Source organism: Cyphomyrmex costatus, unplaced genomic scaffold, assembly GCF_001594065.2.
Source record: "Cyphomyrmex costatus isolate MS0001 unplaced genomic scaffold, Ccosl1.0 scaffold75, whole genome shotgun sequence".
Taxonomy (NCBI): Eukaryota; Metazoa; Arthropoda; class Insecta; order Hymenoptera; family Formicidae; genus Cyphomyrmex; species Cyphomyrmex costatus.
The window spans coordinates 2,623,904-2,647,019 of NW_017280322.1; the positions used below are offsets into that span (position 1 = coordinate 2,623,904).

Genomic DNA, 23,116 nt, shown 5'->3' on the forward strand with positions numbered 1-23,116 from the left:
TTATAAATCGTCCGGAAATATATATATATTCGGACGATATATATATATATATATATATACCCACATATGATATGTGTATTGCTATTTGTGTCAATATCAGACTACCTAATTAACTCAATTTATTGATTATCGATTTATTTGCTGTTAAAACAAAAAGCTTTGCAATGCAGATATCCCTAAACGATCACTGTCTTTTTAATGTCAATTCAATACGTGTATGGCACTGAGAGAAACATTTTTAATATTTATAATTATAATAATATTATATATTACTGTAATTTGCTGTAATGTTAGTAATACCTACATGTATAATGTGTGAGGTCTGAGCACAAGAATTGTCGTAGCACTTACTTAAACAAGATGCAACGCACAAGCTATGACGTGTAACTTATTATCATGTCTCCAAGAAGACACGGCAATAAGTCGTATGTCGTACGACTTAAGTCTAAGTAAGTATTACATCAATTCTTGTGCTCAGACCCTTATAATAATTACATGTATAGTTCTATCAACAAATTATGTGTGACTGGCATTCAAAAATTATTATAGCTGTTATTATTAATATTATAGCAGTATTAATATGATAATAATTATAGTAATATGTAATCATATAAAGACCAAAAACTTTTCTTTCAATATATATGTGCCCTTTCTACCTGTGGGACAATAAAAGTGTGCGGAGGCTCTTTATCATGAAGATAGATGACCATTTGTCGTAAATGATGTAGAAAAGTAGAGAAGAAAATTGTTAGCAAAGAGTTGATCGATCGCGTTTCGACCGACCTTGGTTATTCGTGAGTAAAGATACATATTTCGCGTGGAAAAACACAGGTGCATGTATTATTTCGATCTTCATACAAAGCGTGTGTGTCGAGTCGTAATTCTGTATCCCGTCAGTCTGAATAAGCGATAACTGAGCCGCCATGTCGCTACGTTCGCGTGTACGACGTTAAATGTCAGCAACAAGACAGCAACGGTTCTTTAAATTCGATTCGGTTTCCGTATATATACAGGTATAGCGCAAATAATCAAGTCAGTGACAGTTTCTAATGCCCCCGCGTAATAATCTGGATGATTGCTAAACATAAAGTATTATATCATACGTATTCCCGTTTCGAATAATTAAATTAATTGAAATTAATTAATTCGATGCAAATCTCTCTTGTACTCTCATCTCGACGAGATTAAAACGTCTGCATATTTTCGATCAGTCAATGGCAAATAGCTCGGTATATATATGTATATTATAATTAATTATCATTTATGATCATAGCATACCTGCTGTACAAAATGATTTCGATTCAATGCGTTTGCGTGTTTCGACACGAAGCTTATTCTACGTATCATTGTTATAAGCTTATGAATTTATATGTTCAATCACAATTATATCGACAAAAATATATCTGCAATAATATTAATAATGTATACAAAGTTTTTAAAAATTATTGAGAATTAGGATAGTAATTATTTTATATATACATATGTATATATATATATGGTTTTACTGAAAGCATGCTGAGTGATCCTGCAAAGAGTTTTGGTACTTTATGATAGTAACCAGGTTGAGAATGTCCTACATAATTATTTTGATGTGGTGTGGTCCAAAATTATTTTCAGAACTGCATTTAGCTAAATTTTTAAATATTTTTGAAAAATTATTTTTTTCATATATATATATACTAAAGATTGTATTCAGGGCTAAGTAATTTTATTTCTAAAATATTTAGACTAAAATTTCTTTTTCCTTTTCCAGGTCGTTCTTCTGCCACGACGTTCCATGAAGTCGACGAAGGACGGAGCCGAGGCCGAAGATCGATCGTCGATCGTCGCCGTTGACTCGGAACGCTGTCGCATGATTCGCTCAATCTCTAGATGAATCACCGTGATCTACTGTGTAATCTACAAGCAACAATAGTCGCGCTGAACGAATCATGTACAAAATATTGCGTCGCGGCTCCGGCCGCGTCTTCGTCCTCTGCATCGTGGTTCTGTCGCTCCTACTATGCTTGTACTACGTCAGCCAGGTCCAGGCGCCGTCATCGGGTCACCCTGCCATTTTGAACGAGGAGCTCAGATACGACCGCAGTTTGACCTCCGCCACTCCGGATTACAGCGAGTCGCCAGATGCACAGGTGTCGCTCGCCACCTGTCCCATAATCGTACCGCGAAACACCGACATCGACGCCCAACAGGAGTTTGGCAAGTTCGACTTTCAGGTAAGTACACTGCGCATTTCCGTGACTCGAAAAGCGGTCGTGTACGAGGCAATTTCCATGGTATTTTCACTTCTCTCGTTTTCCTCTCGTGTACGTGCTACTTGTTCCAAAGTATTCCTTTTCCTCTTTCGCGTCGTGCACACTTAAGTCTCGGTTCCTATACGGTGTCCTTCTTGTGTCACAATTTTACTTTTAGAAACGTGATGAAAAACTTCTCAGACAGATATGTAGAATAATAAATTGTGTCTTCCATGTATATGCTCGCACACATGGAAAGAATTTAACGATTTTGCTGAAATATTTAAAAATCTAGGCAGATACAGCTCTGAAAATAATTTGGTCAGACCAAAATAATTATGTAGAAAATTTAAGCATGATTGAAGCAATGCTGTATAAAGTTTTGATAGCAACCAGTTTAAACGTCCTACATAATTATTTTGATAACTGAACAAAATTATTTTTAGATCTCCATTTAGCTAAATTTTTAAATACTTCAGCAAACTTTTTTTTTGTAAAAAGAGACAGAAAAATTTTATTTATCGTACAAAGAAAACCTATTTAAGAAAATTTAAGAAAATCTATTTATATTGAGACTTTATTATATCTAAGATTATATTTCTTAATTAATAAATTAAATTCTGTATGGGTTTTTATTTGATAAAAATGATATGTACGAAGGAGTATAAGTGAAAATTACGTTACGTTAAGAAGGCTAATAATGCAACAAATGAGTCCTTCGTTTCTCTTTTCGAAATTAAACAAAAGCTGAGCTTAGGAAGCTTTTCGTAGTCGTACATCTGTGATTTATAAAGTTAAGAGTAAAAGTGGATTGAGAATCAAGCGTCGCTGGTTTCTTTTATCCCCAAGATTATCTTTGGCGTACCCTTGGCACGGAGTATTTATGTTCGCCAAAGTTTCCGCGGAATATACGAGCGACTAAATTTTATATCAATACCTCATGGACGCGCTGAGTCCGGTCGTTTTAAAAGTACCGCGTCATTAGCCGCGAAAACTTTCTTCGTCCCCCTTGCGAGTGTCTGTGAACTTCACTGATTTAATGGCTAGCCATTGTAATAAGAGGATACTTCCATTTACGTACGACGTAATAAAAAAGTCATTTTCATATCGTATATTTTATCTTTAGAAATTTTTTGACGAAACAAGAAATTAATTTTCATTAAATGGAAAAATAAAAATCCGGCTCATGTTTCTCATAAAAGTATATATTCTCATGCTTTTATTTCGGACATTCAAGTCTTTGTGAGTGAAGATTTAACTACGAGTTCGCAATTTTTGGATGTAAAATATATTCAATATTCTATTCTACCGCTTTTGATAAACGCCATGTTCTCTATCGCATTATACCGTCCCTGACGCGCCTGACAAGCGGAAGCAGAGTCTACAATTCAAATCTTCTCATGTTCGCCTAATTACAAAGCAACCGACTGCTATTCTCCGGTGCTTAGCTGCTCGCAGTAGTAATTTCCGACATTGTATACTTGCAGCGGTTTATAATCAAAATGCAAAGGAGCATTGATTTTGGTACTTAGCGAGATTTGCTTCGTTAGAGAATATCACAGGAAATCTCTTTAATAGAACAACGCACAATAGTTCGTCAAGAATAATTATTTTTCCTATTTTCGCATCTCTCGGCGAGATAAAGCATATATGTATTTTTACACATGATTTAAATTAAATGTTTCAAAAATAAATCACGAGACGTTCTAATATCTAATTAATAAAAGTCAATTCAAATTTAGAATGAAATATTGTAAAATTGCTATTTTACTTGGTTAAAATAAAAAAAATATCTTGAAATACAAAAAATATGGAATTACTAAAAATTTAAATGTTATATTTTAAAAGTATATTAAATGTCTCATTTTTCCATTTAATCAACCGAGTAAGAAAAATATTTAATTTTATACGTTAATTAATTATTTCACATGAAATTACATTTTATTTTTTTAATTTTTAAATTCACTTTTTTAAAATCACCTCGCTTTGAACTTAGTTTCTATTGAACCCCGTAGCCTACATATATACAAAAAAAAAATTCAAAACCACGTATTAGTTACATGGATTTGGCGTTTATATTTATCACACAGCTCAATACGTGTATACGACAAAATGCTGCATCGAGCTCTCATCCCGTGCTAATTTAATTAACCGGCATTGCCACGCGCAGAAAAAAATTCGCGTGTTAACGTATAGCCGCAGTCGGAAATAGAATCGGGAAAAACTGCCGAATCGAAATCTTTCTGACTGTAGTGCGTTCGTTCACGATCTCGTTCATCGATTATTTATGATTTTTTGCGTGATGGATCTCCACGCCGAAATTCCTATCGAAATTTACACGCGCCGCTGCACGCGGTTTCGCGGACAGCGAGAGTTGGCCTCGCGTTTTATGAACGGACCGTCTCTCCGCGGCGCAACTTGTCACAACCAAACGGCGAATCGCCGTTTCTGATAATATGGCTGAACTTTCGCGTAACGGTAATAAAGTGTTGCGCTTAATTTTTATTTTTTTTTTTTCCATACCTTTTTTCACTCGGATGTTTTACGATCTATGTCGCACTTTCCGCTGCCGACCCGGCGTATACCCGTTGTTTTTAATTTTCTACATACAAAATGCATTAAAATTTTTTCGAGCTTATTTCCACGACATTCGTTACACCTGTGAAAAAAAGTCGAACTCGCAATTCACTGTCGCGATTTTTAATCCGACCCTCTTTCTCTTTTACATCACTCTCTTCTTCCATCGCATTTCTCTCCGTAGCACTTTTTTAAATCTGGACGCACATTTAGAAGATAATCTGTAACATTAGCTCAATCCATTGTTGCGTTTTTTCAGCCAATCCTTCATCGAGTATCGGTTGAAATATTTCACGAAGAGCGCACGCAACACAATATCAATATTTCATAACCGAGCGCACAACAACGAGGTTTAAAAAACCGTGTTGTCAGTCCGGAAAGACTAATCGAACGTAAATTAATACGTCACGCAATAATCTCGAATCGACGACCCCGATACGTCAGTTACACGCGATGAAAGGCAAATCGAGTTACGTTGCAATGAGCAGCGGCGGCAGCTAACGATGTTTCGAATTCGAGTTGCAAATCGAATTTGGCGTTATCGCGCCCGCGCTGAAAACCGTGTTCCGTACAATCCTGACGCGTACGTTTGCCTAATCTCCCGTCTCCGTCGTAGCGACGGATTAGCCGTATGCGACATAGGCCAATTGCGCTTAATTGCTAGTCAAGGACGCTCGTTAATTTGCTTTAATTCCGTACCACGGACGCCGTCGTTAAGTATGGAATTCTGATAATGCCTATTGTTCGGCGCTTCTAGAGGGAAGCAGTTACTTCCGAAGCTACGAAAACTTCCTTTAAGATGTTTCGTTGTATATTCCAACTCTGATGGATACAAAGTTGCTCATCCATCCGGGCGTTTATTACGTAAGGAAAGTGAAGTTTTCCTTTGCAGTTATGGCGGTATGTTGATTTCAATGTGTAAATAATCTAAACTATTTTAAGAGAGAGTGAGTGAAAGGAAGAGAAAGGGGGAGATGGATAAAGCAAATTTGTTAACATTCTCTAAGAACAAAGGTAAAAAGAAAAACAAGATAGAAAGCAGCAATAGTTATACTAAAAACATAAGAAAATAAAAAATATAAAGAAAATAATACATAACAAAGAAAAGAAAATATAATGTAATAAATAATATAATAAAATGAGAAAAATCGAAATAAAAGAAGAAAGAAGGAGAGAATGGAAAATTTAGTATGTACGCGAATATAAATTCTAATATAAATATCGTATATTCTATAATTTTTAGTCCTCTATTTGATTACGGTTAATATCTTTAGTCTATACACAAACCAGTTAATACCAAAGCGCCATTAGATCATAGATATGTACCATATATCCGACGAATGAATTGGTTTTCATCTCGAAAATGGTTCGCTAGCGCCATAATCAGGAGTATAACGTAATCTCGTGCGAGCGGTGCAGTTCGCAGTGAGTGAGTTGCATATTGATGATCGTATTGACGGCTGAGCACTCAAAGAGCAAAGGGTTGCATTTATGATTGCCATGCGGCTGTGTATCATGCTATAGTCAACGGCGCATGCAGAGAAATTTACATCGATTACGATGTATTTATTTCGACGCTCGTTACCCGCGAACGAGTGTATTCCGTTTATAATTCATCGCAGATCGCGAGTAACATCAAACATGAGTATCACTTTAGTAAGTTACTAGTGCATTTAGAAAATTGCATCGACGACCATGTTTTACTCGAATTCGCTGGAACAATCGTTCTGCGTAAGTGACCATTCGTTTATGAGAATAACATTATTGGCAACGAACACATATATCTCGCATATTCAGCCAGTAATTTATTTTGCGTTTGGCTTGTTTCGAACAGAGATTGCGAGTGACTTTCATCATGAAGAGGACTTTACCGAGAAGTAAATGTATATTTCTGTTAAATTTATGATGGAAGTTTCGAATCGCGTGGAAATAAATCATTGCGAGATATTAATTAAATGAAATCCCGCCTGAATACGAGCTCAAATAAATGTGAACAGTCATCCTTTTAAAGTTAGATTTTGTTTTATTACAATAGTATACGCGCAATAATAGAAAGAGTTGCTAGATTTAGAGTTGTTTTCTACAGAAGAAAATTTTCGAAGCTTGAAAAATATCCTCCGGTGGTTGGGAAGCTAATCACGATTCTGAACAAACAGCACACGTTCAACCGGACGGTAATATTTCACGCGGCCGACATTCCCGCCAAAATTCGTTTTGCTCTCGTCACCGACCGGAACTTTTCCTCTCGAGTGCGAAAGCATCGGTAAGAGAGCATGGTCCGAGTATCTGCGAAGCGAAGGTACGCAATTCAGGATCTCTCTCTCTCTCTCTCTCTCTCTCTCTGTCTATCCGTTAGCAAGCTGCATTTCGCAATTTGCTTAAGCAAACCTTTCTAGAAATTCATATCCATCCCCCCTTGCTCCGAACCTCTCTTTTCACACGAAGCGTTGTTGCAACTTCTCGGGGTGGAATAGGTGCTCTGTGCATCTGACGTTTTTAAGACATAATTCTGACGTGACGTTTTCTCTTGCGTCTTCCGAGAGCCAAATCGATTTGCGAGGAAACGAAAACAAGGTAGCTCGGAATTGAAGCGTTATTGATCTGCTTTTACAGTTCATACAAAGCATCTTGTGATACATTTTTACATTTCTAAACATTCATGTCTAAATATGTTTGCGCGATTTACAATAACACGTATATGTATTTAATGAAAGAAGTTTAAATATCGCGTTTTTACTTATGTGGTATAATTCATGAACAACACAGATTGTTATATGGAAGTTTGTTCTGAATGGCTTTTGTATACTGAAAAAATTGGTGGAATAAATTTGAAATACTATATGCTTGGAACATAAACGATCCTTTTGATTAAAATAACCAGACAAATTTGGCATATTATTTTGGTAACCAAAGTTACAAGATTTCTGGTGAAAATGATAGAATTATTAGTTGAAATAATAACTAGAAAGTCTGTTTAATTCCAATACTTCTTTAACACAAATTGCGTTAATCCAAACAGTCTTTTTTCCCTTAAAATCGTAATAATCAGATACTTCGATACTATTACTATATAACGTATGTCCTAATCAAATTCTAACCGATATTATACCTCAATATTTTGATTGCGTACCAAAATATTTGATATAATAACCAGAAATTCTATTTACTTTAATTACAATTTGCTAAATCAAATATACATTGTTAAATACATCTTGTCATTTATGATATACCAACTTGTGATATTCTTCGCAATCTTATTTTTCACAGATAGATTTATCTTTACTTCAACATTACATCGTTAAAATTTAATATATGTCTTTCAACATATTATCCAACCAACGGTTTGCAAGATACAGCAACATTTGTCAGAAAATCAACAATTTTTAGAATATATCTCGGAAACCATTGGTCCAATCGCTTTGAGCCCTGATACTTTTCGTTGGTCCAATCGTTTTTTCACCTGACAGTTTTCGATAGAACTCGTCGAGAACTATAAGAAACGCTACTCAGAACTACTCGGTACTTTCAAAAAATTATCCGACGTGGGACTTGAAAAAAATTTGAAGTCAAAATTTTTTGGGAGTACCCAGTAGTTCTGATCGGAGTTCTGCACAGTTCTCGGCGAGTTCTGTCGAAAAATATCAGGGCTCAAAGCGATTGGACCAACGGTTTCCGAGATATACTCCAAAAATTGTTGATCTTCTGACAAATGTTGCTGTATCTTGCGAACCGTTGGTCCAATCGCTTTTTCACCTTACAGTTTTCGATAGAACTCGTCGAGTACTATAAGAAACGCTACTCAGAACTACTCGGTACTCTTAAAAATATATTTTCAAAAATTTCTACTATTTTTTTAAAACTTTATTATTCTTCAAAAATGTTTTTTATGTCAAGAACTCTAAGTATTCACAAAATACTTCTGTTAAGCTGATCAGAACTATGCGACCTTGAATTTCGTTAAAAAGTTAGCACCCCATTCTTAAAAAATTATTAAAAAATGATTATTAAGCGCATATGTCATTAAAAATCATAGAGAACTCTTCGTATCGTCAAAAGAAGCAGGAATTATCATCAGAACTATTGTATCTAAAAATTAATTTTTCAAAAATTTTTAATTTTTTTTTTATTATTTGAAAATTTTTTTTACATATCAGGAACTCTAGGCAATCGCAAATTGAAGCTATTAAGCTGCTCAGAACTATTCCACCTCGAAATTCGATAAAAAGTTAGCACCTCATTTTTAAAAAATGTAAAAAAAATGTTTATTGAGCGGAACTCTTGTTATTAACTATAGGGAACTCTTCGTCTCGTCAAAAGGAAGTGGAAACTCTAATCAGAACTCCTGAGTACTATAGTTGGGGTGCTAACTTAACATACCCTATCAATTGTACGGTCTTAAAAATAATCTAGTATTTGTCATTTATGATTGTTTCCATCTACATGTATGTATATTATTTGAACAAATTTATTCTCTTTCCTTGTAACTTTAGCTATTCTTAAAGACTTAAATCCGTTTTTTAAGTTTTTGAGATTTTGTGTCAAGTAGAGAGACTTCAGATACATATATTTTATAAACTTACACGCCTTTATTCTGTTAAATGTTGGATTGTAAGCGATTAATAAATAAGTTGCGTATGAAAAAGACTTACGATCAAATTAATAAAGTATACTGCAGCGAGGCAAGTGTCGGAAATTAAATAAAATATTTTCGGTGCGATCGCCTTCTACGCTAATTACGTTTTTATGTTCTTTTATATGAGAATACCATATACCTGTAAGAAAGCTTTCGGTATACATTTTATATTCTGCGTTGGTAGCGATACATTTTTTACAAGTCTCGAAAATCCTAGCTCTTCTCAATGCAAGCTCTCTAGACAGATCGTGTCTCGTGCGCTTGACATTTTAAGACATAATTCAAACGTGATACCTTCTTCTTCGTAGGGTACGAGAGCAGACTTCAAGAGTTGAAAGTCGCGTCGAGTAGCGCGTCTCAAAAAGTCGAGACGACTTACTTCGAAATTGGGTCATGATTTCTTTTCCATCCTTGTTACTCAAGTACCTCCATGTTTCCTTTGATAGGATTAGAGCGTTAAAGCATTACTTTGAGAACTAATTATATATATTTATGTTGTTTTTCAAATAAAGTATCAGGACTTTCTTAAGTTAAGTCCGGACGCGTTGCCTAAAAATTATTTATTTTACACCGTATATAAATATTTATACGTATATTCTGTACAATTAGTAATTTTATATGTACGTGTGTTTCACGATCTCTAATGTTGCATCTCTCTCTAATGTTCAGGCAATTATTCGTAGTGTTGCTCATGTGTACAAAATTCAATACAGTCGGTTTATCGAGCACCAATATTTTCGGCATTTGTGGGCGTTATTTTTTTTTTAAGCATTTTTTTTATATAATTACGTCGCGATTTTCGTGCGACTATGCAAGCGTACGTGCTCAAAAGGACCGTACGTGCTTCACTAACAACGCGAAAAAACTCTTTTTGTTGCGTAAAGTGGCTAAGATAGACCAGGAAACACGCGTGGATCTTTCGGAGCGCGTGTGCCGTTGTAATTTTCACGGAATTTACAGACTGAGTCCCGCTTTACGAAACACACGTATTCTGCCTTACGCGAAAATCCTCATTAATAATTTAATGGCGCGCGTCGCCGCTTATAATCCTGCTTCAAACAATGTCTATTCGCTTTGTCGCGGTAGGCACCCTCCATTTAATTTAATATCACCGCCGTTTGCGTCGTCGCTACGGTGCTCGATGTTACGGAATAATTCTCAAAGAATATTATTTTCAGTAGTACCGATCACACAAGTGAGACCCTGCTGTGCGCGCGCGCGAGCGCGAGCTCCTCTTTTTCGTTCATCGGCAATCGATAAACGGCCACTTGAACCTGATGAAAACGTAATTCGCAAACCGAGACGTGAAAGGAAGGAAGATTCATCGACTGTAAGGAATAAGTAAACCCATAGCCATACGACGGTGGAGTCTCTTTTACTCGCCGTTCCATCTTCTCGCGGTTGTAACTCTCTTCTTTCCTTTTGCTACACAAAGAGCACCGAGGCGTATCCGCGTAATCCACGAAGAAACGACTTCGTTACTGGATTTTCTGTACCGTAACCAGTCGACGACGATAGCGTCGTTGACGAATGGGTGTGGTGGTCGACGTATCTGCCGTGGTTGTGGACGATAAGGCACTTTAACGCGTTTTATTGATTACAGCACTAAACAAAATAGGTATTCGCCATTTAACGCAGTTTGCTGCTATTCGTCTTTTTGATACGTTCTACGTGAAAACCTTCTACTTTTAAACAGATCTTTTTTAGCACAAATATCAAATTAATTATCGAATTAAGTAGATTTCTGCTTCAAGTAGAACAACGGATTTAAATTTGTACAATATTTTGAACGAATATATACGCTATTTCAACTATAACTTATAATTAATTTAGATTTATTATTTATAACGTCAAGGTAAAAGTTTTCGGATAAATTATACTTCCGTAAAATACATATTCGCATAAAATGTAGAGAATATTTTGTGCGTCATTATAAATGACATTTAAACTCTTTTGAAAATATTGAACGTGAAGTAAAATTTTGTTTTAAACGCTAATTATTTTATAGGTTTTGATATATGATCATTTTTTAATATCGCGTTCTCATTTATTTTATATTTTGTGAACGATACACAGATTGTTAGGCATATCAAAACTATATAGATCTATTCTGAATAGGTTTTTGCCTTATATGGATTTATATTGTATCATTCGGACAAATTTGTTCCCCTTCCTTCCTTATACTAGCTATTATTAAGGACTCTTAAATCTTCTTTTATAGTGGTATATGCGTTCAAACAGGAAATCCTGCCGCGAAATTACGATGGATCCTTCACAAAAGACCATTTCTTATTTCGAATGAGTTTGCGAGAGACAGTAAACCATACATATTCATCGCGAGGAGAAAATTAGAAAAAAAGCACGTGAGACTCGTAATTAAATAAAATTTGAAAATCAATCTCTCACGCTCCACTGCTTTATCCGCAGCCTTGTGCATTTTCATATATAACGAGTACTTTCGGAATCTCTTGACTCTGTCGAATACATCCCTCCCCCTCTTTCACCCTCCTTTTTACACGTATATCTTACACGCCCTGTTTTGCAAGTAGTATCGTGCTGTGCAAGGACCGAAGATGTTTCTCAAAGGATTTTCCCGCGTTACCATGTTTTCCTCCCGTCCCTCTACGTTTTCCCCATCTTTCTTTTTCCTGCCAGACGCGACTCGACGTCGACGACGGGATTGTACAGTCTCGAGAAGAGGAAACGTGGGGCGCGGGTACCGCGTGGAGGAGGACCAAACAAACGTGGAGGAGGTAGATGAGAAAAAAGAGATAGGAGGTAGTAGAAGGAAGCGCGGGATGGGTAGATAGGAGGGAAAGACGGTTCTTTTGAACTGATGCGCGCACCGGGCGAGCTGCTCTGATTTGCAAAGGCATTTCCGGGATTGCCCTCCTCTATGTAGAGCGTCGCATTTATTCTCTCACCCCTCGCCTCCGTCTCTCGCCCTCGTTCCGGTGACGAGGCTACTTTCGAGGGGAGCGTTTCTCTCACGTTTCGCGGGATGTTCCTTCTAATCCTTGCCGATTGTTCCGATACGGCGCCGGCGATCAATATTGTCGTAATGGCAACAATGAGTCCATTAAGTATACATTTGGATTATTTATTCAGCGAAAATGACTTAATCGAAAACCTTACCGTAAACGGGAAAATCTGTCTACTTCAAGCGATATTTATTATACCAACGTTTAATAACTTTTTACGTTAATAAAGATGGGAACTCATTAAAGTTATATCCATTTGGAAAGGATGATTTTACTGAAATATCTAAAAATTGAAGTAGAAAATAATTCTCTTTTACCATAAAAATAATTATGTAGAAAACTAAAATGTGATGAGTATGCAAAAAATTTCGATGATCTAGCAATCATTTTGTGCCTCCTGTAATTATTTTCAAATACGATATGTGTCTAGCGCAATTTTTAGAAGAAAATTTATTAAATTTTAATAAATATTTGATTATTAGTGCCAATTGAACACTTATTTGTATCACATAAATATTTACTCAATAAAAATGATTGTTAAATCAAATTAATGATTTGCTCCAGTAAATACAGTGAGTGTAAACAGTATTTGTACAAAAACATTTTTTTTTATAAAAACGCTTTATTTGAAGAAATTAAACATTAATTAAATATTAATTTTATACAATAAATAAATTCTGTTTCAACATAAACAAACTTCGTGTATATTGCTGATTTTAGAAGCTTTTCTCGACTATACGAATATTTTTTGAACGTTCGTTTCGAACAATGTTACAATTTTCTATTTTCGCTTATTTTTAAGATGACATTTTTTTTTTTATAATTAATACACATTTTGTAATATATATAATTTTAAGAAACATACAGTTTATTTTATTTTTTATAATTCGAATATCGAATTGATGTCTAAATCATTGTAACGATATCGCTTCGATGTCAATTCGATAAATCATTTCTTACTGTGGATAACGTTTACTCGTACTTTTCAATAATGTTTTTTTAAGAATATTTTCTTTGTATAAATACTCTTTGCGTTCATTGTGTATCTTTACATTTAGTAAATATTCAGTTTGTACAAACAAATGATTTATTATTTAAAACTTAGAATATTTTTTTCAGTGTAGATACTTCAGTAAAACTATTTTTTCCATACGTAATCAACTTCATTCAGAAATGAGATTTGTTTTTTTGAATATATAAATCTAGTGTCTATCAATGCGAGAATTTTTGATAGTATAAAAAATTGCTTTTAACAGGTGAACACGTGCTGTTCTCGATAATTGATCGATATAATTAATTTACGTTAATGAGACATGATTACCATCAGAACCGTATTGTTCGACGTGACGCGTCGCCGTGTATAATCGCAATTACCTCGGCGTTTTCAGAGAAACTGCAGTAATGGAAAACGTGAAAGTTGGTATCACAAAGTATCTGATTATTTTGATATTTTCGCGCTTTTATCGTTAAAATACGCCACGATGTCGACCCGTTTGCTCTAGTAAATTCGCAATAAATCAAGTTTCCTTGTTGCGAATCCCAAAACGGTGTAGCTCGTGCGATCGGCGCGATGAAGTAGCTCATGCGAGCGTCAATTTTCCGCGACGTGACAAACGTCAATTAAACGACGCCCGCGGACTCACGGTGTAAACAATACGAAATTCAATAAACTTCGCTGTTCCCGGTGCACGCGAAAGTCCAATATTTGACTCGGCCGTAGATTAAGCTCGAAAGCCTGGCGCGCGTCGAACTTTCGAGATTGCTCCTCCCGCCGCCTACGTCGTCGCCATTAATCGAATATGACAACTTTGACTACCGGATCAATGATCATTCGGAGTTTCGATTGGTTTCAGTAACTATCCGCATTTCTTTTGCTCGGCTTATTAGAATGCCAAAACGATGTAAAGGAGTTACTTTTTCAATTACTCGAAATCTGTGAGAAAATTGTATGAAAATGAAGAAACTATCGAAGAGAGCTAAGAACGTAATTTAAAATGAGAAAAAATTTTTCTGACTTGTCTCCACGGTTTATTAAAATTTAATACAGAATCAATTTTTTTCAATTGACAATATTTATCGATATTTCAAACATGGAACAACAGTTTAGTTTTAATTTTATAATAAAAAGAAATAGAAGTATATGGCAAGTATCAAAATAATTTGTTTCACTCACTCGATTTTTACTCCTCTTGTAAGCAATATATATCGTTATACTTCAAACTTCGGTTCACGGGCGGATCAAAAATAAAGTTTGCGGAAAAAAAGAAAAGTTTGGGCAGAGAAACTTTGTTGTTGGTATCCTGTCTTTTATTTTATCTTCGCAATATCCCGAAAGTCATTACGGGAAAATATTTTATTTGCGGTGCGAACGCCCAACGCCTCTGTTCTCAAGATATTCTCAGTTTCATTGTGACCAGTCGGCAGAGTCGTGTAATTACACCAGGCGATGTACTAATTCACGACGGACCGCCGGCGCCTTGGGTTTGGTTTTCGCCTCCTCTGCGCCCACGTGTAACAAGCCGAACCCTCTAATTGAACCCCCGCCGGAATGCTTCTGCAGGAGGCTCTCCATCAGAGAGGATTACAATACGCGGGTAACCGTGGACGAGCGGCGTTGGCGACAGGTAAACGCAGGCCGCATGCCTCTGGTCAGACAGGCCGGCAAATATCAATTAGCCTCACTAACGAGAAATCTCACCGGGCGTCAATGTTAGTTACAGAAGTGTGCGGCACTTATCCTTTGTGTCATTGAGTAAAAAAAAAACGGACTTACATTCTCTTGTTATTTACTTAATGTAGAGAGAGATCTAAATTTCCTTGTACAATTAAATTTTTTGACTTGTGGCAGTACAGAACAAATTATTTCTCTAAAATGTCTAAAAATTTAGCTGCATCTGAAAATAATTTTAGTCCATCTCAAAATTATTATTAAAACGTTTATGCATAGTGAACAATGTTTCTCAAAAAGTTTTGACATTTTAGCGACTAACTTGAGCGTCCTAAATACTTATTAGTCTAGCAAACTTATTTTTTCAGGTCTACACATTTAGCTCTATTTTTAGATACTTCAGCAGAACTGTTTTTGTACGTAGTAATCGATAGGTTCGAAGAAACGTTAGAGTTGAATATCTTTAACTAAAATTTTGGACTAACGCGGGATATTATTTTTAAAAATATTGAAAAAATAAGAGAAAAACGATCAATACTCGAAACATAAAGGCTTAAAAGATTAGGAATAATTAGGAAATGAGATTTTGACATATAATCTGAGACCAGTTGTCTTCTAATCGAAAAAATACACTTCGCGAAGAGAAGGACAACTTCGAATTATGTCGATGTTGAAACGTAATCTCCGCTTTCGGATCGAATAGAAATTCATTTCAAGCCAAGATATACGCGGGGCCTTCCACAAAATCTATTGCGGACAAGAAACTCCATCAGAGCCACAGCAGCAACTTCCTCTATTCAAGAATAGTCGCGTGACACCGCGACAATGAGGCAAACGCGATGCCGTTCTTTTGAGTCTGCTTGCCTGTGCACCCGGCATTGTTCTCCGACTTCGCATTGTGCTGTAAACTTTCGAGTGTAATAATAATAAGAAACGTGTATCAAAACGCACGACATTGCGCATAGAGAAAACGCGTAAAGCGCGAAAGCGTGTTGGAAATATTTCTTATTTTATACACAATCGGCGTAAATCTATTAGTTTTATTTAGCACAAAAGTCTCACATGTGTTATACTACTCGTATTTTGCTAACCCTTATTAATATTATATTAATACTATCTTCATCCCGATAAGAAAAGGAATATTAATTCTGTGAAACGAAGTATATCTACCTATCTCATAACAAAATGTTATTTTTGTCCTTTAATATCGCGCGATTGAAAAAAAATTATAATTTATTCATTTTTATGAAAGTTATAAATGATCGAATTGGATTAGGCATATCCAAGTGTGTCGTTCTCGTAGTGTGGCACTGAAGGGTTAAATTATAACTAAGCTTACTTATTCATCGATAAGTTATTGATTTTCATTATACATATAATTCATTAATGGCACTTTTTCGATCACTTATAATTCTAATTTAGATTATTTTTTAATTTGTATCCGAAGATCAATTCACAAGTTACACTGTCCGTTTTGGCTTTTAATTTACTTACCAACGACTAATACTCGATAATAATGAAAGACACGACCTTATTCGACCGTTCATCTCGTATCGCGAATAGAGTTGCCCGGTCCTTGCATCGAGTACTTGGCCAAAGTGCTGTCGCCAATGACGCTCGAGGCAAGCCGTTCGATCAGTCGCCGAGCGTTACTACTTAACTTGTTTCCCGAGCGGTTCCCGGCTAACTCGGGGTCCTGGTTTTCGAGTTTACTCCCGTCTCGGTTTTACCTTCCAGCTAGGTGCGAATGGCTCTCTCGATTTTGACGCGCGATGCACCAAATTTACCGATAACTTCGACGACTTCGACGGAGAGCTTTCGTGAAAGGCAAGCTTCGTCGCAGAACTCGTGTCTCACGATACAATCGAACTTCGATTACCCCCCTCCGAGAAGCCGTGTCTGTTCATGAACTTTGTACGTGTCGCTCCGGTCTTGGCAACCATCCTGACCTTGGACGACTTCAATATTTTAGTTTGTGAGAAGTATATACGTATACTTTTCTGTCTGGCTGAAGCAGTTGAAATAGCGATCTCTCGTAAAGCAGTTCTGAAATAACTATGAAATGAGATGATGAATCGCAGCAGGTTTTGCATGGATAAAAAAGTTCTCGAATCATTGAATGATTCCAAACAATTTTTCATTTTTGTGTATATATTTTTTATAAAATGATTTGACAAATTAATCAAATTAATTTGCAAAATTATAAAATATATTAAGATTAACAGACTGCGAAAGGATAACAATGGAATATATTTTTTCAATTTATTAATTAAATTAAAAGAGTTATATAGAAACAACGGAAATAAACATAGACATACCAGTACTAAGAAACAAAGGAGGAAAAGTAATTAATATAATAACTTCTTTCTCGGAATTTTACATTTAGTAGTTTTCTGTAGAAGCTGCTTTCGTTTGAATTTAGCACGAATAATTCACACATGCTACACAGAGGATGGTTTTGTGATGTGTGAAAGTATTTAAAAATTTAACTTAAAAATAATTTGTTGGACCATTAAAATAATTATGTAGGACGCTTAAACTGATTGCTAGAATGTCAAAATTTTTTGTAGCATTGTTCATCATGCTTGAGATTTCTACGTAATTATTTTAATGAATTCCAACAAAATTTGCAGATTTGCATTTAGCTAATATTTCTGCAAAATAGATTCCGCGCATATTTTATCTTCAAGCCTCGGTTTTATTAATTCTTTAAAGTATCACGTGATCGATTCTTAATGTTAATGGATTTACAAGATTCTAAAATCTGCGATGCCGTTTCAGTCCGCCCCTCCCTTTTTCTTTCTCTGATTCTCTGTGAACTTTTGACGACATTCTCTGCGCAAATTCAACCCTCTCTCGCTTCTTCGCCTTTACCACGCTTTTTCTTCGAGTCGAAAGTTTAAAGAAGTTTGCTTATGCCGCAATCAAGAGAAAGAATAAGAAGGATCTGTCTTATTTATCTTTCCTCTCGGCGGAAAACTTGATAGCCTGGCTTGGCTTGGCTTCGATATAATCTCTCCTTGGCGAATCGAGGAAGCGTAAAATGATAGGTAAATTTTAGACTTCGACAAAAAAAGAATAACATATACTCTGCGCCAATAATATCTCATGCATGCGAATTTTGCAAACCGTTCTTGAACATTGACGGTATAACTATAATTAGTTTTAAATTAATTCTAAAATTAGTGGCATTTCACATCAAAATGTTGAATAATATATTTTAATAAAATGATTTTATCTGTTACATTTTCGTAATGAACGACCCGTGCGTACTGAGCGTAGCCCGTGCAATCTAATTCCTAGCTTATGTATACTCGACATACCAAAGTTCGTAGATCGCAGACAGAATGACGTCATTGACTATCTTCCTTTGAATAGGAATGCAATGCGGCAGAAACGAGATCGATACTGCACGAAGAGAACTCGGGACGTTGGGTCAACACATCTATCGTTTACACAACTCTTTACGTGAGATTTACATTGAATCGTGTAATTACAAAAAATCTATCCGCAGATCGGCGTCGAAAGAGAGAGTGAGAAGGAGGAAGAAAGAGTCGCAAATGCACTTAGCATCTTTGAATGTCGCACCATTGTATGTCGCACTTTGCTCATATATATATGTATATAAGCCTGTGACAAGTATATACTGTGTTGAAAAGCATGAGGGGACTTCTTTGATTCGAGAACCACTTTTGCGAACCCTTTTTCCTTCCTTTTTTTTCTCCTCTTTTATTTTATTCCCCGCCTCATCTGTACGTCGACATCTCGTCGCTGACGTTCGCAAGTTCCCCCAACCTTCCTTTGCTTGGGGCTTCGTCTCCCCTTTTCATGACCGCAGTCAAAAGTTCGCAACAGCGCATTGTGACGGGAATTGACTGCGTTACCAGAGAGTGAGAGACAACCTTTTTTTTTTTTTTTTTTGATCGGCATTCGCATAAAACCGTACTGAACGTTGGTCGAACTCGGAGTCGATGAAAAGATATAAAAATATAAATAGACGGTGCATTTATTTCACTTATTGTTAGCGCGAAACGTTCTGAACGAATATTTAATTGGAAATACGCGTAAATTGTTTGGCGTGTATTTCTTCTTATCAAGAGCTATTATCATATTTCACAATTTATTTTGTATAACTTCTGTGCAACAAAAGGGATAGAAAAAAGAATGATATATACATACATCACAATATTACACATGCCAGAAATATTTATATATCATAAAAAGTTGAAGTTAAATGAACGGTATTGAACATGTAAAAAATGCCACTTTTACTTTTAGCAAAAGAATTATTTTCATGATTTATAATATTGCTGCAAAATAAATTAAGAAATTTTTCGTTAAATTATTACGAAAGCGAATGACGCTTCATCGAACGTGCCAGAAGAGAAGGAAGAGATTGAGCACAGCGTAACAAATTTGAATAAATTAGCACACGTTTTGCACGCAACTGACTTTAATGTTTAAAAACGTCGCGAAACGATCATGTGTTGCAAAATGTTATGCGTCTCTTTTTATATAATACTTATTAATTATTTTGACATTAGGATTTCCAAAATATAGAATAATAACAATAAAGATGTACATTTACTTATTACTTCGAGATATCACAATTAATTTTAAAAAACGTATAACATTTTAATAAATATGCATATAAATCTAAGGTTTCGATCAAATTAAATTTCAACAAACTAATAAAGAATATGAGCTATTCTATCTTCGCTAATTGTCTTTCACGATATATTAATTTATGTTAATATAATATGTATAACTAAAAACACCTTCATAAATAAATTCAAATCGACTTTTACTGCGGTTTTTTTTCAGTTTATATAACCTAATTATAATTTATATTTTATATAAATTATGACCATATTTAGTTATTTCTTTGCGTATCTCGCGAAAATATGACTTGTTGTGATTTCGTAGAGCGGGAAAATTGCTCATCTTTGATTAACGGTGTTATTTGCGACAATCCGATTATTAGGAGCGGTATTAATCGCCGCTGGAATTGAAATCTAAGGGGGCGGAATGTGCGTGCATCACGCACCGGTGCATCGTCCGTACACCATGTTAATCCTCCTATGGAATTATCTACGTACGACTGCTCGCTGATTATTCCCTGTAGACAAGCTGCCGGCTTGATTCGCGCGATACTATTAAATAATCTGTAGAAGTGAATTGGTTTGCCTGCTAAAATATTTACTCTTAATTCGTACGGTCAGATTCTCGAAAATCATGGAGTACGTACGTTGGTGTTATCTTGCTAAATCGATATTGTTTGAAAGCTCGCTTATCTATTTCGCAAATGCAATTGATAATTCAATTATTAGAATTATCTAATTGCAACTTAACGGATAACTTCTTAGACAAAGCGTGTTGAAAAATTAAGTGGAATTACTTCTTGTCTAACTTCATAAATATACATTGTGCCATTTCATGGAATAAGTAATGTAATCAGTACAAGTATCAGGAGATTAACATATTTGCTGTCTCATGAAGTTCAGCCGCTTGGCAAATCAATTTAAATAATGGCATTATTATTAGATCTTCACGTTTCTGTACGTTACCTGCTATACTATCACGATTATTTGCTTAAACTCTCTGTTCTGAATAATATAACTATCGCTCGCGACAGGCTGATCGATATTCGTGCGTTACACAATCTGCATGTTAATTTTTAATACCGTCCTTCTGGCAATATTCAGCGCTGCATATGCATATCGGTGATCTCGAAAGGAATAACTGTTTTACGGTATATCGCGCTGGCCGTGTAATTTTTCCGTTTCGTTACGCGCCGCTCGGGGAGAATCCTCTCGGCTGCGGATTGAACCCACGCGCGCGCGTGTTATGGATTTTTAGACGCGATTGCGTGCTCGTGCGCGCTCTCGCCTCGCCTCGCATGAATTTTGCAATAAAAGCCACGTCGGAGGCGCCCACTTATTTTCTCTTCCCAGCGCACTCTCAACATATTCTCTCTCCCGGCTCTCCCTTTTCAACCCTTCTTCTACCTCTCCCCCCCACCGTCCGGATCCAACCCCCTTGTCTACTCTCGTGGAATTTCCCTTCCGCATAGTTCCTCGGCACTTCTCACGTCAGCTGCGATCGCTCGTTCGTGAAATTCCACGGCGCTCGATATCGGTCTTTCTTTCCCTTTTATTATTATTTTTTTTCTTTTTCGTTCTTACTTCCTTTCTCTCCTACCTCCTCTGCCTGTCTTCCGCTCTTTTCTTCGGCCCGTGCGCGCAATGGAGCTTAGAAATAATACTCGCGTGCATGGGTTATAAAACCTTCCGGTCTTTCGTATTCCAAAATTCGCGCGAAGGCTTTGCGCGAATACCTCGCGCAAATTTCCGCTTCTGCTATACGTAAAATCTGATCTCCTTTAACTCTTCAATCTTCTCTCTCACCCTCGTGAAATCGACGTCGGGTTTTGTATCCGGGAGAAGCAATAATAGTTTTTTTTTTTTTTTTCCGGAATACGAACGTTTTCCTCTCTTGCTTTACTAATTAATTTAACGTTAATGTAATCAGGATGAGAAAATCCATTTGAATACGCATAATTTTGACTGCACGCACGCATAACTTTGATCAGTGAGTTTTCCGTAAAAATTCCAGACTCTGCAAACTTCACTAATTTACTTCGAAAAAATAACATTTTACGCTCCGCTGTAGCGCTTGAACTTCTCAATTATCTAGCGTACGTATCGCGCGCGTGCCGCAGGCGAGTTAAATCGCGATTACGCGATTAGATCTGATTGCAGCGCTAATACGTCGCTCTAGATTACCCCGCGGAGACTTACGAAACTCGGTTGCATTTTAACCCACTGAATCGTTCATACGAGAGATCGTAGTTCAAGAGGTAATCGGATAAAAGTACGATTATCCTCCTACGCAATGACCACTGGACCGTCCATTGTTCCATTAATCGCTTAATTGGATATTTATGATGACGAAAAAACGGAGAGCATAAATAATTCATCGGCCGAAAATTGGATACGCCGCCGCATCCATCCGACCTACGAAATGCAAAAACGTTGATTACGAAATATTCAATCCTACCCGGATTTGTGTATAGGTGGATTAGACGTGCGCTCGCAACTCGTTTGCCGATTTAATATGGGATTTATAGGCGAATTGAAAATAACACGCATCGAAACGTATCGGATGCGACAAAACGCTGTGTTTCCGTACGACATGATGTGGAAAGCATATATTATACGGTTACGGTAATTTTGCGGTGGATCAAAAGAGATAGTTCAGTGAAACGAGAGGATTCTCTCGACTGAAGTTTCAAAACTTATTTAATTACTTTGGTCGCGGACTGGAATCGACATATCGCGAGATTTGCGGGCAACGAAGGAAATTAATTAAGAAACGTTGGCCGGTATTTTACGGCCTCGTTCACGTCGCGGTCATCGTATGAATTTTTCTTAAACCACCTGGGCGCCCTATGTCAGACTTTTACTACTTATGTTTAAGTAGTTCCCAGTGTTTGACTGTTACTACTTATGAGTGTCTTACGAGTGTCGGACTTTTACTACTTGGAAGTACCTTAAGACTCTGACTTTTATTTGCCCTCGCGTGAGTTTTATGGTATTCTAACATGATTTATCGGTCATTACGTTTGCTTATACTATTACGTTAAGACCGAATCGATGTATAACGATTACGATGATAAATCGGTATGTTTAATTTTTGTGAAATTGATTGAAATCGTTTCATCACTGTTATTTAATCTTTTTATAGCCACTTTTTAATAATAATAAATGAGAATAATATAATTTGAGTAATAATGACAAATTTTAATTATATAGTTGAAGATGTGTAGTGTTAGAAGAAAAAGATAACAAGATATTAAATACTTATAAAATTGTTAATGTAGAATTTATTGTCTAAATAACGATTAGAATCTATAATTCATTAATTTGAAATTGTTGAAATAACAAGTCATACTAGCTATTATGTGTTTCATAAATTAAAGAATATTTAAAGATTATGAATGCTTGAGTAATTAAATAAACAA

The 23,116-nt window shown here is 36.0% G+C and overlaps 1 protein-coding gene across 1 annotated transcript in view; it reads left to right on the top strand.

The window, feature by feature from the left end:
* The first annotated feature begins 1,931 nt into the window (after positions 1-1,931).
* The window catches only part of alpha-Man-IIb (alpha-Mannosidase class II b), an 81,761-nt gene continuing 60,576 nt past the window's right edge, over positions 1,932-23,116 (top strand). Inside the window, exon 1 of the mRNA XM_018548690.1 lies at positions 1,932-2,216. Coding sequence (XP_018404192.1) covers positions 1,932-2,216 — 285 coding nt within the window. The remainder of the gene's footprint in view (positions 2,217-23,116) is intronic.